Here is an 18,877-nt window from a genome sequence, read left to right on the forward strand (position 1 = left end):
GTATTGCTTTGATTAATAAAAAAAAAAAAAAAAGGCTATATTGAGAGGGTGCAAACAGTGTTCTAAGCTCTTTACACTTATTAAAAAATTTAATATTTACAACATGCCTTTAGAGTAGCTGCTCTTTTATCCTTGTTTAAAATGAAAAAAAAAAACTAAGGTTGTGAGAGATTTAATAATTTACTCAAGGTCAAACAGCCTAGAAAGAGGCTAAGCCAAGATTTGAACCCAAACAATTGAACTCCACAGCAAATATTCTTACTATAGTATCACAAATATTACATTAAATTGTCCTATCAAGAAGGGAAAATTAATTTTAAAATTTCTAGTTAAAAAACATAAAATGTTTCAAAAGCAGTAGAATCTCACTGACAATGCTACTTCTGTGATCTTTAGTCAAGAGCCTACCTCAATGCAATACTGACTAGACTCCACATTTTTGTAAAACAATAAATTCAAATTGTATTTTGTGTTCAAAACTAGATGCATCACTTAAGATTAGGTTTTCTACTACTATAACATTTCCCTCCTATTGTCCTTCTACTCTTCTCCTAACAGTTGTCTTATATTTATGCCTTTTTATTTTATGCCACTCCTTTTAGGGGAAAAGGATGGTTGCGTATAATAACAATATAAATGAAAGAAGAGAGTTTTATATAAAATTTAAACTTGTTTATATAAAACAGTAACCAATGGGAAATACATATGCTATGCAAGTAACAAAAAGGCTAATATCCTTATAACTGAAGATTCATTCATATTAAGAAAAACATAAGCCAATTTTAAAAAGACAAGACTATGAAAAGACAACTTGCAGAAGAGCAAATTCAAAAGGCTAATAACGTTGCTACTAACACAAGACACACAATTGGGAAAGAGATCTATTCTGTCTATGCAACCTAATGGGCAAAGATTAAAAATAAATTTAACAACACTGGCAAAGCTGCAGTGAGCCAAGCACACTCATACAATGCTTATAGTAACATAAGCTGGTATAGACATTCTGGATGTATCTGATAATATGTATGAAAACATTCCTTTATGCATCTATCCAAGAAAATAGCTTAAAATGCAACAATACCAGCAGTCCCATCAATGAAATAGCAGAATCAACTTATGTGCTCCAAAATATTACTGGGTGTGTTGCTTACAAATATTATGATACAGATAAATAAAATGAAATTCTGTGGTCATCAACAGTATTTAAGTAACAAAGAAAAATTCTTTTAACAACTAAATAAAAGCAAGATACAAAACTGTTTAATTACATGTCTGATAAACCCATATACCTAAAGAAGAATCAAATATTAGCAGTCATGTTCTCTGATGACAGCGAGCAAAACTTTCTTCTTTGAAATTATTTTTATTATCCAAATTTTCTTCAGTAAACATGAAATAATTTTAAAGATGGAAAAAGCAAAGTTTGTGTATAGAATAGTTTCACATACCTTGGTGGCTGTTACTGATGTGGCCAAGTTTGTAGTTTTGGAAGAGGATCCATTAGAACTTGCTGGTGGTGTCTGAGCCACTACAGATTTACTGTTTGTACTGTTTGTTCCATTAGCAGCACTGGCAGAGTGGGAGAAAGTAAATTTGAAGCCACTAGATGATGTCCTTTTGGGAAGGTTTTCTTTGTCTTCACTTTCTTTTGCTAAAGCAAAAATTTAAATCTTTTTTAGTAAAGATTCCTAAGCAAAGCATCTGAAAAGCACAGTAACTTTAAAACTTATAAATCATTAATGTGGATGGAACTGGAGAGTGTATGCTAAGTGAAATAAGCCATACAGAGAAAGACAGATACCATATGTTTTCACTCTTATGTGGATCCTGAGAAACTTAACAGAAACCCATGGGGGAGGGGAAGGAAAAAAAAAAAAAAAAAAAGAGGTTAGAGTGGGAGAGAGCCAAAGCATAAGAGACTGTTAAAAACTGAGAACAAACTGAGGGTTGATGGGGGGTGGGAGGGAGGGGAGGGTGAGTGATGGGTATTGAGGAGGGCACCTTTTGGGATGAGCAATGGGTGTTGTATGGAAACCAATTTGACAATAAATTTCATATATTGGGAAAAAAATATAAATTAAAAAAAAAAATAAAACCTATAAATCATTGCCTCTGCTTTATAAGAGTACAGCATGATGTGTACAGTGGTAAGTCTTTAATTAGCTGGAATCTTAGAAATCTCAGGATTAGAAAGGATCTTAAGAATTATATACCAGAATCTGCCATCCTACGCTAGAATTCTACACTGCTGTATCTAGGACACATCAAGTATTCATTACCTGCCTGACTTCCTTTTACTGTCTCTTTGCAGCTTCTACTCACTGCACTGATCCTATACTCCTATAGTCCTTGTGAAAACCTGATAATCCCTCCCACAAGTCAGTATTGTAAATGCTTAAAGACGATGATATGATCATATCTATCAGTCTCTTATTTCCTGAATATTCCAGGTTCCTTTATCTGTTTCTCTTATGACATAGGTATCTACTATCCTTTCATATCTGGTTGCTGTTTTTGTGTATGATTCTTGAGTGGATGTGGTGCTTCAAGCACGGCCTCACTGCCCCTTTTCACGGCAGTCAGGGTAGTGCCTGTAATGAGTGAAGGTAGAAGAATTAGGTCACCAAAAATTACCACCTATTCCTTAGGACATTTTAATGGGCTATTTGCTCCCCCAGGCTGAAGTAAACAGAACTAAGAGCATTAACGAGTACATGATGAATGATGCTGGGAACAACGGTTTCAGGAAAAATGTAATAAATCAATAAAACACTATCTAAGGAGAATTGCCTTTAGAATACCTCACATTCAAAATCACAAACTTTATATGAAGTCCAGGAAATGCTTTGCTTTTCAAAATGTAAATTTGTATTAAACATTTATATGATATATGGAGGGCAGTACTCCAATAATGGTAATTTTTTAGGCCATAGAATTAAAGTGATTCGTTCTTTTGAAAGCTAAGTAAGATCTCAGTTTTAAAAACAAGTTAAACTATTTGAAGGATGGGAAATTTTACTTTCATTTCTCTTCCCTTGATAGTATATCTTTATTAAATTTTTATAATGATTTTAAAACTTCAAAGAGCAAAGTTACTTCTCTGAGCTTAGTTTCCTCAGCTGTAAAAGGCAGAGTGCTCTGGAAAGTTTCTATGGATCTGTATGGTCTCTATTATTATTGAGGATTTCAGTACAGAAATAAATCCAAGATTATTCACAGAAGACAATGTATTAAGTAGAAAATATAATAATTTCAGAAAATATAATAATTTCTAAATAGTAAATGAAGGGCATCACAAAATGACAAGTTTCAAGAAAAACATTTTAAACATGAAAATAAGTCCCAGCTTTGGAAAAAGATGTGGAAATTTTAAAAGGTCACATTTCACTATAAAATTCATATCTTTCATACTTTATATACTATGGCCAAATCTTCACAGACAACTCAATAATTTCTGTATTTAAAAATGAGGCACTATTCAAAAACTTAAAATTTTAATACCTTTTTTGGTCTCCATAAATTTTTCATAAGTATCTGGAAAATCATCTTCTGGCTTAGATTTTTCTACTGGTGCCACAACTGCTTTTCCTTCCTCCTCTTCATCTTCATTAAACCACATTTCTTCATCCTCTTCCAAGGCTTTTGCATCTCTGCGAAATCTGTTACTACGCAATATAGATGGTACACTGTAAGAAACATACCACAAATACTAATGACTTAAAGTTTGTAACCAGATTAAATTTGAGAATAAATATGTATAACCAAGAGGAGCTAAAGTAATTTTAACTGAGTATAATTTATATCATAACCACCTCAATTGTGATACAAGATGTAACCAGAAAATATCCCAAAATATTTAAGGATATTGCAAACTAAACTAAAAATTTACCTTGAGTTATGATACAAAGCAGTCATTTTTCACATAAAAGATTCTGGTAAGGAGAATATCCTACCCTTCTAGAAGATTCTGTACTATTTAATGATGGAAAGAATGCTCCTGGGTAAATTTCTTATGTCAGATCCAAACAAAAGATGATTTTGGATATAATTATATAAACTATAGATGCAATATACTTAAAACAATACCTGTTCAGTTTCTGATTTTGTCTGTCTTTTTCTTGCTCATATTTAGTCTTCAATCCTTTGAATGTCTGAACATATTCAATTGATTCAAGTGCTTTATAAAAGTTTTCAACTATATGTGCAGTAAGAGACTTGATATCTTCCTGTATAAGGACAAAATTTACAATTCAAATATAATTCAATGACTGTTAGGAGAAAAACTTAAAGAAACTTTTTTACAGTTCCAAAGCTGACCAAAAAAGATTTTTCAAAATCGCATTCCAAAAATAAGTGTCCTAGTTTCTTTATACACGAGCCAGGCCGCCTCAGAAAACTTGGAATAAAAAAGAAGCCTTTTTGGGGGGCTACTAAACATCTGAAAGTAAACAGATTTAGTTTATATCTTATTTTTTCCATTTATGTAGCACTTCACAATTTAAAAAGCACTTTAACATATACTTTCACTTGATCCCCCTAACAATTCTATGAAATAGGGTTCATTACTCCCATTTTACAGAGAAGGAAAATTGAAGATCTCAGAGGTTAGATGGCCTGATCAAGAGCACACAGCCAGTTAGAAAATTATATTCTTTTTTTTTTTAAATTATATTTTCAACAAAATGTTAGGTGTTACTTAATGACTCCTTCTTTAACTGGTAAGAAGCCTTACCTAAATAATAAACACAGACTTCTTTGACTATATTACATGTACAGATATGATCAACTGTTAATTTGAATTCCACCTATTTCCAGTCTTCCAATGGTATAATTTTTGTGAAATAAACTGACAGCAATAACTTCTAAATTCTATATGAACCATTCTAAATAATCATTCCAAATACCTGAGTGTGAAGCAGGCTCATTAAAAAAAAAAAGTTTATTTATTTGTAATTTTGAGAAAGAGTGTGTGCCCAAGTGGGGAAAGGGCAGAAAGAGAGAGAAACAGAGACAGAATCTCAAGCAGGTTCCTGAATAATATTTTTATTATTAATAATAGAAGTTGTCATTCAGGAATTTAATATTAGTAAAAAATATACATGCCACTTTAAAAGACACACCATAACAGGGACACCTGGGTGACTCAGTCAGTTAAGTGCCCAACTCTTGATTCTCACGGTTCCTGAGATCAAGCCCCAAGTCGGGATCCATCCTGACAGCACAGAGCCTGTTTGGGAGTCTCTCTCTCCTCCCCTCCCCCACTCAGGTGTGTACACGTGGGCACTCTCTCTCTCGCTTTCCAATAAGCTTTAAAAAAAAAAAAAAGATATACCACAAACTGTTTCTTTTAAGGATTTTAAGTCTTTAAATTAGTTCTCCTGTAAATCTCAATTAAGAAATATTAGAAACCCAGGTAAAATGGTTCTGTACTATACCCTGAACAAAAAGATGAGTCAAGTTTTGGGATTCAATGTACATTTATCAACTACCCAAAATTATTTTCTGAAAAACAAATTCAATCATAGGAATAGGGATGGGGTTGTTACCCTACAACTCATTTTATCAGTATCTCACCAAAAATTTTAAGGAAAAAAATACAAAAGTCAATCTCTATTCATTAGAACAGTGCACTGTGAACTGGGGTTCAGATACTTGGTGAGCTAGTTAACTATGTTCCCTCTTTTCTAAGGCTAAAGAGTACTTCCATCCTCTTCATCCTTTTGAAAACCATACTCTTAGCAAGTGACTATTAGAAAAATAATCCAGTTAGCCAAATCATCTTTATCTGAGAATAGCATATCATGAGCAGAAATGTGACTTGTAACAGACACAACTAGAGAATGAATTTCTCGCTCTGATTTTCTTTTTTTCAAATTCTTTCTAACCACGTGGCCATTTGCCCTGGTGGAATGATTTCATTGTGTGGGAGAGGGTAAATTCATTGTACTGGTTCTACTGTTACCCGTCTTATCCCTGTTGCTCACGTATCGTTCTCTCCAGATCTTTTTATGACAAATCTTATGTTGCCCCAAAGCGAGCTGTGACCTATCTTCAAGCTCTGACTGTGCTCCTAACCAAATGGATGCTCTTGAATCAATCACTCAAATCAGTCTGGATGACTCAAGTACCTCATCTATAAAATAAGGCAGTTGGAGTGGTCTGCCCACTTCCTGGTCTCTTCAACTTAAAATTCCATGATAAAAGCCTACCTTTTATACATCTTCCATCAAAGTTTACCAAAGTAATTATTTTCAACCTTTCTATATTTATCACTACCCCTACAACAGATCAGAGAGATCACATCATTGAATGGCATGCTTGACTGAAAAGTCTACATACATATGCCAAATATAATCCTAAAACATTTGGCCAATAAAAATAATACACAGTAAACATGGGTTAAAATACTATGCTCAATTTCACAATTTAGAATATTAACATTGCTAAACATATAATTATTTTGTTAAGAAGCCTTTACTATAAACTTACCACTCTTATAAATTCAAATAACTCAATGACAGCTGAATTCAACAGATTGTACCGAGTTCCGTTATCCAGGAGAGCATTTATAACTGGCTCAAAAAGATTTCCCTTCGTGATGTAACGATTATAAAATTCATCTTTAAGGCCAATTATCCGCCTCATAAAACGAAGAGCACCTAATTAAAAATAATACAGGGAACAAATAGATAATTTATTAATAATTATTGGGAAGTATAAAGAATGTATACTTCTAAAATAAAAAGTAAACAATGTGTACTAAAAATAATTGGGTTTTGAGGGAAAAAATAAGTTAGGGAGAGACCACTTAAAGTTGTATAAACTTCTCTGGTAGCTAGCAAAAAGTCCAATAATTGGTATTTAGGAGATAAATAAACTACTCAGGCAGGTAGCTCCATGATATAGAGATTAAAAAAACATATAGAAAGCACAGGCTGCCGATGCCGGCAGTACTGGGAGCAGTGCTGGTGGACATGAAGACAGTACAGTGACAGCAGCTCAGGACCAGCGCAGGGCTGTTCGTCATGAAGGTGGTTGGAGCAGCGGTGTAGTCTGTCAAGACGGCCTTGCCTCTCTGCAGGAGGGAGCTCTGAAGGTAGGTACTTCTTTGTGATTTTCTGAAAATAAAGCCAAAGGGGTTCCTGCTGCCAGCTTAAGAGGAGGGCTGAAGGTCTTTTACTTTTCTGATGAAAGCTACAGTTCCACTCCCACCATTTCAGTTCTCTTTGCCTTGGAAAAAGCATCTGTGAACTGATGCTACCTACACATTATAATGTCATTTCCTTGTTTACCAACTGCTTATGAGCTGTTTTGCCATAGCAGATCAGGCTGTACTTGTAAAAGAACAACAGAGTAACAAATAAGCAGTATCATCTGGCTTTTCACATTTTAGAATACTGAAAAGAAATGTTCAGTCTCTCATTTCAACCCACTGTTCACAGATGGAAGTCATTAAAAGAAGTTGTGTCTGTCAAAAGAGGTTCCTAATATTATCTGAGAATAAAACAGAAACAGGCCATGTAAGGTCTAAATGTAGGATGACTGTAACACTAAACAAGTGTGAAGAGAAGTGCTAGACTTCTAACAACACCTAGTCTTTGTAGCAGAACAAGAAATACTTACTTAAGATTAAAAAGACTGAAGCACCGGTAAAGATGTGAGCACGCTCATACACTGCTGGTGAATAGTAGGATATAGTTACAACTACACTGCTAATTATAATGGAAATCTTGAAGCAATGTAAACATGTAAATACTGGAGATCTGTTCAATTATGGCATATCCACATAAAGAAATGACTCTGCAGTCATCCCTAAGCACTGGCTACAGAAAGCCACATAAGAACACCTATCATGAGAACATCCATCTTCCGAAAATTAATATAAAAATTTAATGTAAATGTGATCAGGATGAACTAGATAAAATTATCTTTAAGTTACTGTGGAAGAACAAGTGTCCATGAACCAAGAAAATTATGAAAACGAAAAGTGAGGAGGGACTTAGCAGATAATTAACTTTACAACAAAGATGCCATAGTGGACTAAGAATAAACTTTCCCATTATTTCGTCTAGTAAAGTAACAGATTTAAAAATATTAGTCCAGAAGTAAGACACAAGATATATGTGGTAACTTACTGGATAACAAAAGAGAAACTTTCATTCAGTAAGAAAAATATAGTTTATTTAATAAGAGGATGGGCACAATTGGCTATCCATCTAGAAGAAAACAAAGCAAGGCCCTCCAAACCATATACAAAAACAAACCTCAAATGTATTACATATATAAGTAAAAAATGAAATAATAAAAATATCAGAAGTAAAATGAGGAGGATATTTTATTTGTATAATCTTAGGACATAGATGTTCCTAAGCAAGACAAAATCCTCAAAACTCATAAAAAGAAGACATATTTTTCATTAGGGAGAATTTTAAAATTGTTATGTCAAAAAATAAAATAAAGGTAAATGTGAAAGACAAATGAGACTGGGACATTTTCCCCCCCAAACATGATATATTACTGGTATCTCTAATATAAAATGAGCTCTAAGAAAAAGGTAATAGACAATCCACAACAGATAAAATTCAAAAACACTAAAACATGAAAGTATGTTGCCAAAGAAAACATAAATTAGAACACAAGTGGAATACCACATTTCCCTTTATCTGCCTCCTAACATTTTAGGAGCCAGTAAAACTGAATGCTGCCAGAGTGTCAAGTGCTTCAATCTTTTGGGAAAGTTATCTGGAAGCTGTATGTTAAACTCAAATTTAAAAGGATACATTAAAACTATATAAACATTCTTTTCTGGCAATAGAATTATTGGGAATCTACACTATGGAAATAAACCAATACTTAAAAGATTCATATACTAGACTATTTACTACAAAGTTGTTTGGAGTGGCAAAATACCAAAACAATCCCATAATCTGTACACTGCAGAATGGCAGAATAAATTGTGGAAGAGCCACTCCATCAAATGTTATTCAGCTACATTTAGAAAAACAACTTAGTTGAGACTATATTCAATCACCTAGAGTAAGACTAAGGGACTGAGAAGTATGTTAATATGATCCTTTTTTGGATAAAAATAAAAAATACCTATAACTGTGTAAATATGTTTATATAAATTTTTACGGATACAGAAAAAAATTGTGCAGGCTGTTAATGGTGGCTACTTTTAAGGCCTTAAAAATAATGGTTGGGGGATTAATATTTTCTCTATATATTAAATGTTTACATTTTATCTATGATTTTTATGCTCAGAAAAAACACACAAAGCTCTTTTTATTTGGAGAGAGGAAGTTGTTAGTTTATCTCTATTTGCAGGTAAAATTGTGAAGAGGAAAGGAAAGTTAAAAGTTTGGCAACCATCAACTGAAGCAAATACTGGCATTTAAGTTTGATTATTACCGGTTCAATTGGTCTACTGAGGGGGACTACCCCTAAATTATTTTTACAAGTTCAATAAATAACCCGAGTTACACAAAAATATTTCAAGGCTATATCTCAAAAGTATAAAAAAAAGTCACCAATGAATGACAGTGTAATGAAGCAGACGTAAAAGACAGTAGGACTTGTTCTATTAGTGAAACGCTGTTGTTGTACATGCTATTGTATCACGACTTAAGCCAATTCAATCCAAATGTGAGTAATAGGTAGGTGGGAAGCACCATGACCTATTCCTCCTGTCCTTTAAATAAAAGATTAGTACTTCTCATAAAATCATCTCTTTAATAGCATATATACTGCTAAAAAAAAAAAAAAAAAAGTCCAATGGGTAACTTCAGGGTTTATCTCTATTAAAAATGTTGTTCCTTAAGATATTTTACAAGAACATTCATTTAAAGTGTTACTTACACAAGGCCAGGAAAGTGTGCTTTGAATTCATCAAGACCAAGACTCTTCTTAGCAAGTCCTTGTTCATAATATAGTTTTTTATGTGGTATGTGTGATGTTCCACGCAAAATGTGAGTAGTTCTAAAATTAAGGCAAGCAGCTGTGCTGTTTGATAATTATCTACAAAGAAAGTCATCATATGAAAATAAAATAAATATCGCAATTCATCTAAATAGAATAAAGCTTGTCCTAGATTTTAGAGCAACAGTAAAATTCTATTTACTCCTCATTTTTATATCATTTAAAGAAGCTACGGATTTTTACTTTTTCATTAGCAGACTCCCCAAAAGTATAATCAGTTTTACTGACTAAATGGATACTTTCTAAGGCTCTTGTATAAAATATTTATGAATACTAAGAGGAAAGAAAGTCTAAATAAAAATCTACAAACATGATAAGAAAACCATCATTGCACTGAGATCTTCTTCGTAGTGTTTCCTTAATATGTGTTACTATTAATTAACCGATAAAATGAGTCCACAGTAAATAGCTCAAACTTTTTGCCCATCACATGGTGCAATATAAATTTCCCCAGCAAAATAAGTATGTTTTAAAAATTCATTTTTGAGAGAAAGAGAGCGAGTGTGCATTCACGAGTGGGGGAGGGGCACAGGGGGGGACAGAGGATCAGAAGCAGACTCTGTGTTGACAGGAGCAAGCCAGACGCGGGGCTCAAACTCAAGAACCATGAGATCATGACCTGAGCCCAAGTAGGGCACTCGACCGACTGAGCCACCCAGGCGCCCCAATATGCTTTCTTTAAAAACACCTTTAAGGAAAGGACATTTTTGGCTATTTGAACATCAAGTGAAAAATATTACATCAATATTTATTTTTAACAATAATCATTTTAACATCAAATCATGATATCCATGAGATGCCTACTGAAATAAACTACACTGTTTTTTTTCCCTCAAGAGGCTTTGGTGTATACATTCATGAGATTTCAAATTGTTTCCTGAACATCAAAATTGAATGTATGTCAAAGGCTCATGTCAACAATTACCCACACCTATTACAAATGTTTTAGGCAAGAAATATTAAGCCGTGAGGAAATTTCTTAATTACAGCTTTACAGAATAAATCTAGTCCAACTATTCTATTTTTGAAGAAGATCACAATTATAAATAAATATTTTATGCAACTATGATCCTATCAGGAATAAATCAGCATTCTTTTGATAACAGAATAGCCATTAAAAACTGGGTCACCTGTTCAGTTTTTAAGTGGCTGGTTCAGTTGGTTAAGTGGCTGATTCTTGATTTTGGCTCAGGTCATGATCTCATGGTTTGTGTGATCAAGTCCTGTGTTGGATCTGTGCTGAGAGTGCAGAGCCTGCTTGGCATTCTCTCTTTCCCTTTCTCGGCCCCTCCCCCACCCTCAAAATAAATAAACTAAAACAGAAATACAAAATACAGTTCTGGTATTTCAAAGATCCTTCCTACTTTAAATGCAAGTAAAGAGTTTTACTTGCTTCAGAGCAATCTGTGTAACCAACACCACAACCAATATATGAACTAGTCCCTCACCATTAAAAAAACAAACTCTCTTAACCTCTCAATTCCCAAATTTTATTTACAAAGATTTTGTAACAATGATCTGCAGTGTTAATAAATGTCTTGTTTTCACATTCTCAAATTAGGACATGAAATTACTCATGATATCTTGAATCCAATCTCTCCTAGACCTTTGATGAGCCTGGCAGAAAAGATAGAATGCTAGGTGCACACAGCATATTTTCCATACTCCCAGCCCCACACCTGCTATGCATGTTCCAAGCAGAAGCAACAGTGTTTACACTCACATTCATAAACAATACCTAAGCATAATGCTGTCATCAATACTAGTTCCCAACTGGCCTTAGGATTTCAAAGATAAGAATGAACTAAAATCCTCAATTTTCAGATGTCTTCTCAAAAAAAATATCAGAAAATAAGCTCTAAATTTACAAAAACAAAAAATTCCAACTGGTTTTCTTTTATATTGGAGAAAGTGGACTCTTTTCTTTATTATAAAGAAAAAAGGAAATCTATTTTTTTAATTTCATTTGTTCGAAAATATGCCTTTCCTAGCCTTGTAGAAATAAATGCATTATACTCGGAGGAAAAAAAGCTTTCACTTTGTATTAGTTCATAAAATAAGAATTTATACTTACCAGGGCAAATCGTGCTGTTCTTGTTAGATCCAACTATATTATCTAATAAAAAAAGTTAAAGTCAGTTCAGTAATAATTAGATCACATTTTCCTAGTACTTTACAACATACAAACCATGTCTTTGATCATAATCTCATTTTACCTGGATAATAACCATTAAGAATTAGTTGTGAGGAGAGGGTAAGGGGGTGGGCAAAATGAGTAAAGGGAGATACAAGGTTCCAGTTATGGAATGTATGTCACAGGGATAAAAGGTACAGCACAGGAAACATAGTTAATGGTACTGTAACAGCACTGTGTGGTGACAGATGGTAACTACAACTTGTGGTGAGCACAGCTTAAAGTATAGACTCTTCAACGTAGCACTGTGTATCAATTATATTTCAATTTAAAAAATTCAGTTGCTTCAAATATACCTGTATCTGCAATTGTTTACAGAATTGGGTGCAGATGAGGAATTATTAAAAGACAATATCACAAATAATTCTGATAAAAGAAAGTGAGGTTACAACCAGAGAAAAGAATGATACTTCTTTTACTTCTCTTAGCCATCCTCCAACAATTAGGACAGGTCTCTCTACGGAGGAGTTTCTTCAACTCCAGAATAACACATATGTTAACAATTAGTCATTTATGCTTTGAATTTTGAGAAAATAAGTAAGACATTATAAGTTCTGATTTCTAGGCACATGGCTTACAGTACATTTGTGTAGAAAAAAATAAGACTATCACACAGCATTGTGTATAATAAAAAATCTGGAAACAAATGTACATTAGAGGCAGAAAGGTTAAATTACAACATACTCATAAGAGAATATTATGTACGGATTAAAAATAAGAACTCTAGGTATCAATATGGACAGATTTCTAAAAAGCACTGAGTAAAAGAAAAAAATTGCAGAATATGAAAAACAGAAATCAATTCTTATCAAGTTTGAAAACATGAAAAATAACACATTATATATGTCATAATAATATAAACAGACATGAAGGTGATAAACTTCAAATTTAGCATTTCTTGAGGGATGGGGGGAGAAATGAGAATGTGGGGAGAACAGGAAACTCCAACAAATCCGTAATTTATTTTCTTTTCGAAAATATTTGGAAAAATATGTCAAGTTAGTTTTGATAAAGCCAACAGGAAATATATGGGGGTCTGTTATACAATTATCTAAATATTTTTGTATGGCTGGAAGTATTTTAAAATAAAGATTAAAAATTTATTTTAATTTATACATATGAAACCATTCTGCATGAAAATGTTCTGCAACATGTTTTACCCAACTATATATTTTTGGGAACTAGTCAGATGATAGATCAAAATTCAATTATTTTAATTGCTATATAGTATTCCATTATATGAATATACCATACATTCTTCATCTTCCTACCATGAGCAAGGCACCAACATCCTTGTACCTGTCATGCACATGCATAAATGTTCCCTAGGGAAATACAAGTCAAAGCCACAATGAGATACTACCTCGCTCATGTCAGAATGGCTTACATTAACACCACAAGAAACAGGTGCTGGCAAGCATGAGAAAGGGGAACCCTCCTGCACTGTTGGTGGGAGTGCAAATTGGTACAGCCATTCTGGAGAGCAGTATACAAGTTCCTCAAAAAACTAAATATAGAACTACCCTAGGATCTAGTAATTGCACTACTAGGTGTTTACCCAAAGGATACAAAACTACAGATTCAAAGGGGTACATGCACTCTAATGATTATAGCAGCATTATTAACATTATTAAATGTCCACTGACTGATGAATGGATAAAGAAGATGTGGTGTGTGTGTGTGCGTGTGTGCATGTGTGCATCTGTGTCTATATATCTGTATCTATTATTTACATGACAGAACATTACTCAGCCATCAAAAAGAATGAAATCTTACCATTTGTAATGACCTGGATGGAGCTAGAATTAGAATGTATTATGCTAAGCGAAATAAGTCAATCAGAGAAAAATACCATATGATTTCACTGATACGTGGAATTTAAGAGACAAAACAGATGACTATATGAGAAGGGGGAAAAAAAGAGGAGAGGGGGAAACAAACCACAAGAGATTCTTAACGATGAAGAATGGAGGGTTGATGGAGGGAGGTGGGTCGGGGATGGGCTAGATGGGTGATGAGCATTAAGGAGGGCACTTGTGATAAGCACTGGGTGTTGTATATGATGAATCACTGAATTCTACTCCTGAAACCACAACTGCACTGTATGTTATCTAACTCAAATTTAAATAAAAACAAATAAATAAGTGTTCCCTAGGATAGACACTCAGAAATTGAATTGATGGTATTATGTAAGGTGTGCCCAGTTCACAATTTTATTGTGAACTTTACTAAAGTGTAAACACTCTCTTTCACTTACTTCTTAACTGACTCACTGAATGTGTCCCCCCTATTTCTCATTTCACCAGATGAGTTGTATGCTTATCAAAAAGTCCTTTGTTTATGCTAGTTATTTTTGGCAGTATGAATACATAATTTAAATACTGCAGACTGATGTAATATCATAAAAATGTAATATCTATGGCTAAGCTGAATACAGTAGAAGTAGAAAAACCAGAAGTTGTAGCTGATGAATTACAGGTGTAGTTTATGCGTGATAGAGGACATGGAAATATGTTAAAAAGTACATAAAAAAAAAAGGCTTGCCCCTCTACAAAATATCAGCAAATGAGTCAGAATTTAGAATAAATATTTACAAGGGTGCATGGGTAGCTCAGCTGGTTAAGCCTCCAACTCTTAATTTTGGCTCGGGTCATGATCTTGTGGTTCATGAGATCAAGTCCCACGCTGGGCTCTGCGCTGACAATGCGGAGCCTGCTTGGGATTTTCCCCCTTGGGATTCCCGCTGTCTCTCTCTCTCTCTCTCTTTCTGTGTCTCAAAATAAAAATAAACATTAAAAAAGAATAAATGTTGACGGATTTTTTTTTAACTTTATTTTTTTTTTAATGTTAATTAATTATTTTGAGAGACAGAGAGTGAGAGAGAGAGAACCCCAAGCAGGCTCTGTTCTGTCTGCACGGAGCCCAATGCAGGGCTCGATCTCACAAAACATGAGATCATGACCTGAGCCAAAATCAAAAGTAGGACGCTTTCCAGACTGGGTCACCCTGGTGCCACATACAGAGTTAATTTTTTTAAACCGTTCTCTGCTTTAATCAACTTTTTTGATTAACCCATCAACTTTTGATCCTTATGTTGTAAAATTAAAGAGTTTTTACTATACTGCCAAATTATCCTCCAAAATGATGGTTCCCTTGGATTTTCTAATATAGGTAATATACTGTCTACTCTTATTCTCGATACTAACTCTAACAACTCTGGGAACAATCTCCTTTTGCTAGGTGTTTATAAATCTCTTCCTCAAGGTGCAATGCTTTTTGCCACATTTTCTGTATCATTCTCTAACACAGACACTCTGAAACAAGGGAAATCATGATTTTATACTGCAGTTAAAATTTTTCAGTATTAATTTCCCTGACATATAAAGCACTGAGGAGACATCTTGTTGTAGATTTAATACTTATTTTAGTCTTCAAAAACAGAAACCATAAGCAGATAAGTAAGAGACCGTACCCTTTTCACACTTGTCTTCTGAAGTATTGGTCAAAAGTGGTGCTGTGAGAACATGCATACAATGGTTGTAGAAGAAATTTAGAAATTCACTTTTTTCAGTTTTCTGAAATATACAGAATTAAAAAAAATACTTTATTATCTTTTAATTAATAAAATGTCTCTAAGAATTAGTGCAGGTCATACACAAATAACAGATACTTTAAGATACCCCAAAAGCAGCAAAAAACTAGTTTTATGTTCAACTTGATATTTTGCAGTACTAAAAAATCAAATCTATTTCGTATTACATATTAAATTAAAATGAAAGCCAAGAAAATGATGATAAAAAGTTTATCTGAGGAAAATTATTCAGAAGAATTTTTCTTCAAATACGCTTGTGATCTGCAATGCAATGAAGAATATCTATCAAGCAATGTGGGAGGAGCAACTTAACTGCTTAAACTTTGAAATTCCAGATTTCATAGCATATCCAAATATGAAAAAACACCAAACTGATTTATCAAGCCATCTGAAACAAGGCAGAATTTAGACCTATTTTTTTAAATTAAATTTATTATTTGGAAAATAATGCTTTTGATTTTGGCCACTATTTTTTATACAAACGGTCTCATAAATAAGTCATGATTTAAAAACAACATACGTATTCTCTAAATGTGAGGGAACTTTATAAAGAAAAAACATCCCAACTTTGAGACAACTATTAGTATTTTGGAATATTTCTGTAAGTCTTTTTTTAATGACTTCTCTCTTACTACGCAGTTGAGACCATTCAGTACACATTAATTTTTAATATGATTAACACATAACACAAAACTTATCATTTTTGCCAATTTTACTGTTTACAGTTCAGCAGTGCTACATATATACACACTGTTGTATGCTAACTTTGAAGAACTTAAGAGAGGCCAAGGGCCATAAATAGAAAGGCTAAAGTTTTACTAAGGTTTTAGCAGATTACAATCTTGTATTTTGCCAAAAATAAACTGCTACAGGACTGTCACTGCTACTTGAATGCCAAGTGTACAAATACTTGTTTTTCAAAATTGTACAAATTTTAAAATATTTTATATTTACATATAATTTATATGTTTATACATAATTTATTATACATAAAATCATTTAAAACTGACTAGACTAAAACATTTTTATCTCAGAATAATTTCTTACATTAGTTGTAGCCAGCATGTTCTCTGGATCAATTAGAGTACGAAGAAGTCCCATTAACTGAACAGCACCTCCTAGCTCAGGATCAGTATCACAGATCATTTGTTCAATTACTACATTAATGAGAAGGATATCCTGAAAGAAAACATATTTCCATTAGACCTGGTTTGGAGATAAGACAAATATACCAACTGAAAGAATAAAATCAGAATTATACAGAAAAAAACAAAGAATAAACAAACTTTTTTAAGCTTTTACATTCCTAATATTTTGCAAAACATATTTAAACTTTTAGGTACCTAATATCTTTCAAAATTCTATAAACACATGAGTGAAAAAACCTAGTAAAAAAAGCAGAGCACACTACAGCTTATGATAACATCAGTATAGGGGAAGTGGGAAACAAAACAATTTACCAGTGATTCTTGTTCACTGGAAATTCTAACAGATGCTCATTCTAGGTTTCAGCCTCAGTTATGAGTTTAGAAGTTGAGTGAATAAGAGCACATATCTTGTGACCCTAAAACACAGATTGTCTCAGCTTTTTTTTTTTTTTTTTAATTCTTTAACGTTCATTTTTATTTTTGAGGCAGAGAGAGCATCAGTGGGGGAGGGACAGAGAAAGGGAGACACAATTAGAAGCAAGCTCCAGGCTCTGAGCTGTCAGCACAGAGCCGAATGCAGAGCTTGAAGCCATTAACTGTGAGATCATGACCTGAGCTGAAGCCACCCAGGTGCCCTGATTGTCTCAGCTTCTAACGAGAAAATCCTTTCTGGCAAAAAAAGGGGAAAACTCGGTACAACTCTCCACAGGAAGCAAGTGGGTGTGCACTGTGTTACATAATAATCTAAAACTACACAGATTTGTTGTTACATTAGTTGCATGCTTTGGCATCTAGATTATGAAACTACAAAGCAGCCTGCAGATACAAAATCTGCTTTTGGCGTATATTTTTAAGAAATCTTGGGAATTAAAATACAATACAAAGCGACTGTTCATGTCAAAGAAAAAAGTTTTCACATAAACTCAGTGGATCTGAGAATATGTTTATAACTGGGGGAAGAAAGGTAGTAACTAAAGGAGATGAACTAGGGAACTGCGTGGAATGAAGATGAACTTAAATTGGGAGAATTCTGTAAAGTAATAAAAAGAAATCTTCAGTATAAAGCATTTTTTGTTATTATTTTGTTTTGCTAGCCCCTCTCAAACTTAATACATTGTGATTTCCAAAAATATTTCCCTGTAAAGTTCCTTAAAGTTCCTTAAATTCAGCGAAGAACCAACAAAACCATGTCACAGCAACTGAACTGCTCAAAATTAGAACTCTACCCCTACCATGTTTCAAAATTTGAACACCAATAAATCAACTGTCATGGCATTAGGACAGAATAAAATCTCTTCAGAGTTATTATGAAATAAAATTCACAGACCTACATTAATAAATTCAGATCCAAGCCTCATTTCAATTAGAAGGAAAGATTACACATTAATCTGCTGCTCTTATTCTGATATGATCGGCAAAGCATAACTCATGTAAAATATCAAGATACTACAAAAAAGGTGTCAGCTAATAAACTTTCTTCAGAACAATGCTATGGTATTTACTTACTTTAAATCTGTCAATATGTACAAATTGGATTCTACCAGTTAATTAGGGCCTCAGATAATTTGCTCAATTATATGCAATCTTCTTTCATAAATTCATTCATTTAAAACTTGACACACACAAAAATCATAAATGATGAATTTAAGTTACATCTAAATGAAACCACAGTGGCAAGAAAGGCTTCTTATGGTATAGCTCATACACTGAAATGTCATTTTAAAACAGTCTTCAAACTTTCTGCTCTTCTCTCTTACATGCAATGTCTCACAAATCCTGCTTCCATCAATATCAATGCCAAACTCTGAGTCGCATAATTTAGTGACTTGTGGAGGTGAAAAAAGCCAATTTATATATTTCATAGAGAAACAGATGGCTATAGAGAACTATAGCCCTTTTAGGAAATAAGAAAAGAACTGCCTTTCTCAAAGGCCTGTAAGACCTCCCTGCTAGAGACAGGTATAT

The 18,877-nt window shown here is 33.5% G+C and overlaps 1 protein-coding gene across 4 annotated transcripts in view; it reads right to left on the reverse strand.

The window, feature by feature from the left end:
- Positions 1-18,877, reverse strand: part of PPP4R3B (protein phosphatase 4 regulatory subunit 3B) — a 64,549-nt gene that overhangs the window by 6,316 nt on the left and 39,356 nt on the right. For 3 of the 4 annotated variants that reach the window (XM_019425356.2, XM_019425317.2, XM_019425173.2), the window contains 8 exons: positions 16,812-16,943; positions 15,645-15,747; positions 12,053-12,094; positions 9,859-10,017; positions 6,490-6,659; positions 4,087-4,226; positions 3,502-3,686; positions 1,449-1,651 (listed from right to left, as the gene is read on the reverse strand). In XM_019425356.2, the coding sequence (XP_019280901.2) occupies positions 1,449-1,651; positions 3,502-3,686; positions 4,087-4,226; positions 6,490-6,659; positions 9,859-10,017; positions 12,053-12,094; positions 15,645-15,747; positions 16,812-16,943 (1,134 nt within the window). The remainder of the gene's footprint in view (positions 1-1,448; positions 1,652-3,501; positions 3,687-4,086; positions 4,227-6,489; positions 6,660-9,858; positions 10,018-12,052; positions 12,095-15,644; positions 15,748-16,811; positions 16,944-18,877) is intronic. The other variant, XM_019425225.2, reaches the window with a different exon arrangement.

This window comes from Panthera pardus, unplaced genomic scaffold, assembly GCF_024362965.1.
Source record: "Panthera pardus isolate Hobbes unplaced genomic scaffold, ASM2436296v1 HiC_scaffold_25, whole genome shotgun sequence".
NCBI lineage: Eukaryota > Metazoa > Chordata > Mammalia > Carnivora > Felidae > Panthera > Panthera pardus.